The following is a 7,773-nucleotide window of genomic DNA, read 5'->3' as shown; positions in this document are numbered from 1 at the left end:
ACGATGTCAACACCAACGCTCCGAACAATCACGTTCGCCATTCCAAATATCCTCTTCGAATCCGTGAGCCGAAAAGACGATGGGATGAATCACTTCTTTCAGCAGTCGAATCATGTGAGCCCAAGACCTATTTGGATGCCATGACCTCACCTGATCACCTGCATTGGAAGCAAGCCATCCAGGAAGAACATGATTCCCTTTTACGCAATCAAACTTGGACTTTGAAGCCACTGCCACCCGGCGGATCTTTAATCCAATGCCGATGGGTCCTCACAATCAAGCCTGGCGTACGTGGCACTGAACCCCGCTACAAGGCAAGATTAGTCGCCAAGGGGTATTCTCAGCGTTATGGAATAGACTACGAAGAAACCTTCGCCCCAGTGGCAAAAATGAACACACTTAGGTTAATCCTGTCATTCGTCGCAGTCTACGATCTCGAAATGCGGCAGCTGGACATCAAAACAGCTTTTCTCTACGGTGAACTGGAGGAGGAATTATATCTGGAGCAACCGGAAGGCTTCATTACTGCTGGACAAGAAAACTTGGTATGCCACCTACACAAATGCCTTTATGGTTTGAAACAGGCGTCACGTGTATGGAACCGACATTTTGATGCTTTTCTCCGCAAGTTTGGTCTCATCCCAAGTGAATCTGATCCCTGTCTCTACCATCGCCACCACAAGGAGGAGTTCACCATGGTCATCATATGGGTGGACGATGGCCTGGTTTGTAGTAACAGCACCAAAGCAATATCTGATATAATTAATTATCTTGCAGACCACTTCGAAATGAGATCATCTGAGGCCAACCACTTTGTAGGCCAATCGATCTTCAGAAACCGAAAAGAAAAAACGCTCTACCTGTCACAGCCGGAATACACTGAAAAAATCTTGCAACGTTTCCACATGGACGGATGCCATCCTGTTAATCTACCAGCCACTCCTGGAGCTTTCCTGAATAAAGAAGAAAATCTCAAGAAAACGATCCAAGTTCCCTTCAAAGAGGCCATTGGATCACTCATGTATTTGATGCTGTCATCGCGCCCAGACATCGCTTTTGCTTTGAATCAAGCTTCACAATTCTGTGAAAACCCCCAAGCGGCACACTGGGCAGCCGTTAAGAAAATTTTCTCGTATCTACAAGGCACAAAAAACTACGGTCTACGCTATGGTCCCTCATTGGTCGCTCCTGTTGGTTACTCGGATTCAGATTATGCTGGAGACATCAACACCCGACAATCAACTTCAGGTTTCGTCTTTCTTCTGAACGAGGGCCCCATAGCCTGGAGCAGCCGTCGTAAGAACTGTGTTGCCCTCTCCACCACTGAAGCAGAGTATGTGGCTGCTTGTGAAGCAGCCAAGGAAAGTGTGTGGTTGCGGCGTCTTCTACTTGAAATAATCCCTGATTGGAAACAACCACTACCTTTGCTCTGTGATAACATTTCTTCAATTGAACTCACTAGGAGCCCCAAATTCCATCAGCGAACCAAACACATCGACGTCCGTTTCCATTTTATCAGAGCCCAGCAAGAAGCAAAAGAAATCGACGTGAAGTACACTCCAACAACTGAACAGCTCGCAGATCCTTTCACCAAGCCATTACCGAATCCTCGCTTCTCTATTTTACGCAAAGCGATTGGTGTAGTGCCAGTTCCCGATTTATAATATTTTTCTTTTTTAGAGAGAGAGCAAACACACCATCGGAGAAACGATGATATTTTTTTTTATTTTTTCATCATGTAGAAGTTCAAACATTTATTTTATTTTTCCATACAACCCTCTCTGTCTTTCTCTCCTCTTAAAAAAAAAAACAACACAACAACAACAACAATAAATCTCTAGATTTAACTATTGCACCTGTACGTATGTTTGAGGAGGAGTGTTGGACGTAAGCAAACACACAATAGGTGGCAGCACATACAGGAGTGGTGGCAGCACAAGCGGGAGTTCTCTCGGCCTTCCACCTTGACTGTACAGTGCTCTCCTTTGTCACTTTCTCTTTCTCTCCGTCTGCTAAAACACGCGGTTATACTTTAACTTGTCTCCCTGTTTTTGTATCAAGAAATCTGGTCTAAGTTTTTCTTTTCTGTGTTCCAAACCTCGTTGCATCGAGACTCGTGAGTTATTCTTTTGTTCATCCGAGTTAATCAGACTCAGGTAATTATCTCTGTAATTCTGTCTCATGTATTGCATATTCAATGTACACATTTCGACATGCATTGATGAGATGTATTTTGCCTGTACAGTCAATACAGAAGCCTGTGTTTATTCAAACACAGAAGCCTAGTAAAACCCTTGTCTATTCTCTACAAAAAAAAATGTTTTGCATTCATGAAACAATCAATAAAGCAACTTCAAACTCATTGAAGTGATGTTTCACAGTTCTTGGAAAAGTTTCCATGAACCCATTCTTCTAAAACTATTTCTTCATCATTTTTATTATGAATTCATTGATTCAATTTACTTGAAATGGTGTATTAGACATCGATTAACATATCCTGTAAAAAAGAAATGTTTTGTATTCGTGAAACAATCAATATAGCAACTTCAAACTCATTGAAGTAGTGTTTCACAGTTCCTGGAAGAGTTTCCATGAACCGTTTTTTCTAAAACTATTTTTTCATTATTTGTATTATGAATTAATTGTTTCAATGAACTTTAAAACGGGTATTGGACATCTTTAAACATATCATGTAAGAAATAAATGTTTGTGTTCATGAAACAATCAATATAGCAACTTCAAACTATTTGAAGTAGTGTTTCACAGTTCTTGGAAGACTTTCCATGAACTTTTTTTTCTAAAACTATTTCTTCATCATTTGTATTATGAATTCATTGTTTCAATGTATTTTAAATTGTGTATTGGACACCTTTAAACATATCCTGTAAGACAGTCATGTTTTGTATTAATGAAACAATCAATATAGCAACTACAAACTCATTGAAGGTGTGTTTCACAGTTCTTGGGAGAGTTTCCACGAACTTTTTTTTTCAAAAACTATTTTTCGTTATTTGTATTATGAATTCATTGTTTAAATATACTTTAAAACGTGTATTGGACATCCTTAAAAATATCCTGTAAGAATGAAATGTTTTGTATTCGTGAAACAATCAAAATAGCAACTTAAAACTCATTGATGCGGTGTTTCAAAGTTCCTGGAAGAGTTTCGATGAACCTTTATTTCTAAAAAAATTTCTTCATAATTTGTATTCAGAATTTATGTTTTTAATGTACTTTTAATGGTGTATTGGACATCTTAAAATATATCCTGTAAAAAAATAAATGTTTTGCATTCATGAAAAACAATCAATATAGCAACTTCAAACTCATTGAAGTAGTGTTTCACAGTACCTGGAAGAGTTTCCATGAACCTATTCTTCTAAAACTATTTCTTCATCATTTTTATTATGAATTCATTGTTTCAATGTACTTTATATCGTGTATTGGCCATTTTTAAACATAACCTGTAAAAAAGAAATGTTTTGTATTTTTGAAACAATCCAAACAGCAACTTAAACTCATTGGAGTAGTGTTTCACAGTTTTTGGAAGAGTATCCATCAACCCTTTTTTCTAAAACTCCTTATTAATCATTTGTATTATGAATTTATTGTTTTAATGTACTTTAAATGGTGTATTGGACATCTTTAAACATATCTTGTAAGAAAGAAATGTTTTGTATTCATGAAACAATCAATATAGCAACTTCAAACTCATTGAAGTAGCGTTTCACAATTTTTGGAAGAGTTTCCATGAACCTATTTTTGTAAAACTCCTTATTCATCATTTGTATTATGAATTTATTGTTTTAATGTACTTTAAATGGTGTTGCACGGCACACAGCACGTTGGTACAGAGGTTTTGAAGTCACAAAGAAGGAGTAAGAAATCATTTAAGAGATATCGTATAGGTTTTGCGCATTGACGAGTGACAGGGAGAAGGTAAGACCGGCATGAAGACGGAGAAGAGAGAAGGAAGAGAGCGAGGGCAGAACGAGAGCAGACGAGCTGGAAAAGGCAATGGCTTGGAGGGCATTTGTTTGATTCGCTAGTGATGGGTAAGACTAATATTCGTGGTGGGCTTTTTGTTTGTGGCGAGCTGAGACTTTGGGCGGTACTACATATTTTTATTTTAACCTTTCGGTCTTCAGGATGAAGTCTTTAAACTCTTTCCATATGTGCCGGAACTTTGGGATGTCCTCTAGCGATGGTGGAAACGCTTTGTTGCTGCTTGAGCACGCCTGGATGAGGTGTGATCTTTGACTTGCGTATCGTGCACAGTGGAACAGAAAATTTTCTACTGTTTCGTCGCCATGGCCACACTCACACTGCGGTGATGAGATTGTTTTGATGAGATGGAGATGGGGATTTAGTCTGCAATGCCCCGTTAGGACTTGGGTTATTTCCTGATGTATGTAGCTTCCATTTAGGCAGCTGGCGTCCGATGGTCGCGGGAAAAATCTTCTTGTGTGTGTTCCTGTTTTGCTGCCGGCCCACTCGTCACTCCACAGCATTTGAATTTCCGTCTTGATCTTATCTTTGAGAAGTTCTATTGACCAGGGTTGATCTTTAGTTACTTGAGAGCCAAGATCGAGGACAGCTTTTGCTGCTTCTTTTGCGAGGTCAATACCTTCTGCTTCTTTAGCGACTAGATTGAGATGAATGTGGTCCCGATTGTGGTAGCATAGCTTTCTACAGGTGATTGCTGCTTCGTTCAGTTTTTCATTTTTAGTGCAGTCCTTGAGGGCAGGGACAGATTTGCAAAAAATATTGCAGCTAGTATAGTTGCTCTTATTTGCAACAGCATATTGTAGTGCAGCTAGCAGGCCTAGGATTTCCGCCTGGTTTTCAGTTGTGTTTGCGGCTAACTTCTCTTGTGCGGTTTGGACGACTACCTTTGATGCACAACAGACAATCCCAAGTCCGACTCCTGCTGTAGATTTGTGGCTTTTAGTGTAGATGGCCAGGCCGTTTTCTTCTGGTGGAAGTGTAGTTTCATCTTCTGATCTGTAGTTCAGTTTGCTCAGCTCCCATGGTGGGTGACTACGCGAGTGGAATTTTCGCGTGCTGTCCATTGTTTGATCGAGTTTTTGTTTATGCAGTACCGCACCAATAGTTGCGGCAGAGGAGGGAGAAAATTCGACATGTTTATGAGAAAGATAATAATTGACAGAAAATTCAAGGATTTTTAGCTCGATAGGTAAGAAATTTGAAATAATTAGAAGGGAATTTAAGGGCACATATTTTAGCGATCGTGTGATGCATTTGAGCATTGATCTTTGAACAGTTTGAAATTTGGTCTTGTATGATTTGATTAGAATAACACGACACCACACTGAGCATCCATAAAGGAGTTTGGGTACAATAATAGTTTTGTAGAGAGTGACCAGTTTTTTTGTGTCTAAACCCCAGGTGCGCCTTAAACATCTCCTCAGAATGTGGATTTGTCTTTGGGTTGCCCGACATTTTTCCTCAATATGTGACTTCCAACTGAGTTTGGTATCTAATTCGAACCCGACAAACTTGGAAGTCGCAGAGGGTGAGATAATGTTTTCTTTGATTTTAAAGTTACATGGCTCTATTGTTCTTTTGTTTGAGAAAATCATGAGAATTGTTTTGAGTGCGTTTATATCTAATAGATAGCGATCACATTTTGCCACTGTGTCGTTAGCTATTAGCTGTAAATTGCTTATGGCAATATCAATAACTTTGTGCCAGCAGACGATAGCAATATCGTCCGCATAGCCAATTATTTTATAGGGGAAAGGATACGACATACTTATGAGCTCTTCCGCCAGGATGATCCACAAGAATGGAGATAGGACTCCGCCCTGTGGGCACCCTATTTGTATTGAGCATTTGTAAAGTCCCTGATTTGTTTTGATTATCGCGGTCCGATCCTTGAGCAGGCTTGCGATTATGTCAATGAGATAGAGTGGGCACTTCCTTTTGGTCAGTGCTGCCAGTATCGCTGCCGGCCAAGCCCCATCAAACGCCCCGCTTATGTCCAGAAAAACCGCTGCTGTGTAACCTCTGATTTCACGGTTTGTTTCGATTGTGCTGACCAGAGAATGCATGGCACTCACTGTTGACCTTCCTTGACGAAATCCATGCTGACTCTCTCCAAACCATTTCTCTGTCACCGACATCCATGTTAGCCTATTGTAAATAATTTTCTCAAATATTTTACCAAGGGAATTCAGAACACTAATAGGTCGGAAGCTTTTAACATTTTTATATGACTCTTTATTGGGTTTTTTAAGTATAGTTACCTTCGCGTCCTTCCATTGCTTAGGATAGTATTTGAGGTCTAAGCACTTATTGTATAAGATCCGGAGGGTATCAGCTAGTAATGAATATACCTCTTGTATAATTGAGATTGAGATCCCATCTGTGCCCGGAGACGAGCTTGCGTTTAGTGCGAAGACTGCTGCTTCTACTTCTTCACTTGTAATGGTTGGTGGGTCATTCCATCCCAACTCGAATTTTTTCGTCGCGGAAAAAAATAGAAACTGATGATTTTTTTACAGTGTGTTTGTTATGCATCGATGATGCACTCTGTGAAATCTCAGATTTTTAATTCAAACAGGAAGCTGTGAAATCGGAATCAAAGTTTCCGTTTTTGAATTAAATTTGCATGCGGAAATACCGGTTTTACTCGTTTTTCGACCGTTTCTACTTACGGCATTGAAAAACAAAATGCATGGAAAAATCGGAAATAATTCAGGCTTTCCGAATCTGTATTCAAAAATTAAATTATGTTTTATTAAGATACCCTAATAATTATTTTTAATTTTAAATTTTAAATGCATTCAGATAAAATCTCGTTGGGTGTAGAGACTTGCAATTTTTATGGTTTATAGATATCAATAATGTTTATCGTCATAAAAATTTTCAGCGTCCGCCAGATAGGCGTGAATTAGTTATGATTTATTTAATTTTATAAGATAGCCCTATCCTTTAACATAGGACAAAAGTTCTAGAAGGGGGAGAGTCCCCAAGGGATATGCGTCTAGGGAGTTGCCCAAGGCTCGATTAAGGGGAGGTCCTGTGTTAAGCGATAGCGCTAACTTTTCATTTTAAATCAATCATAACTAATTCACGCCGGTCTGGCGAACGCTGAAAATTTTTATGACGATACCCATTATTGATATCTATAAACCATAACAATTGCAAGTCTCTAAACCCAACGAGATTTTATCTAAATGCATTTAAAATTAAAAATTAAAAATCAGTATTAAGGTAATTTAATAAAACATAATTTGATTTTTAAATACATATTCGGAAAGCCTGAATTATTTCCGATTTTTCCATGTATTTTGTTTTTCGATGCCGTAAGTAGAAACGGTCGAAAAACGAGAAAAACCGCATGCAAATTTAATTCAAAACCGGAAACTTTGATTTCGATTTCACAGCTTCCTGTTTGAATTAAAAATCTGAGATTTCACAGAGTGTATCATCGATGCATAACAAACACACTGTAAAAAAATCATCAATTTCTATTTTTTTCCGCGACGAAAAAATTCGAGTTGGGATGGAATGACCCTGGTTGTACTTCATTTGCGCTTGCTTTCTTGTAGTTTGCATACGTGTTGATAATTTCTTCCTGCTCTGGGCCAATTGGTTTTGGGGCAGGAAAAAAGCTGTTACCTAGCTCTTTGATTATCTCTTCTTCTTCCGTCATAGACCTTCCATCCACAACAAGTTCCGTGGGCACTTGGCTGGTGTTCTGGCTATTGGACAAGATTCTTCGGCTCTTAAATAAGTCCTTATTCA

General features: G+C 38.9%; 1 protein-coding gene across 1 annotated transcript; it reads right to left on the bottom strand.

The window, feature by feature from the left end:
• Nucleotides 1–4,124: 4,124 nt before the first annotated feature.
• LOC124321186 lies at nucleotides 4,125–5,072 on the bottom strand. Its single transcript, XM_046784090.1, has one exon. It carries the CDS (start codon nucleotides 5,070–5,072, stop codon nucleotides 4,125–4,127), a length of 948 nt encoding a protein of 315 aa, XP_046640046.1.
• Nucleotides 5,073–7,773: the final 2,701 nt, after the last annotated feature.

The sequence above is a fragment of the Daphnia pulicaria genome, chromosome 1 (genome assembly GCF_021234035.1).
Source record: "Daphnia pulicaria isolate SC F1-1A chromosome 1, SC_F0-13Bv2, whole genome shotgun sequence".
NCBI classification, from domain to species: Eukaryota; Metazoa; Arthropoda; class Branchiopoda; order Diplostraca; family Daphniidae; genus Daphnia; species Daphnia pulicaria.
The sequence above is the reverse complement of the archived record's forward strand: the minus strand, read 5'-3'. Positions and strand labels throughout refer to the sequence as shown.

Excerpts from the sequence above, each read along its gene's own strand:
- LOC124321186 (XM_046784090.1), bottom strand. The coding sequence starts at position 5,072 with ATGGACAGCACGCGAAAATTCCACTCGCGTAGTCACCCACCATGGGAG.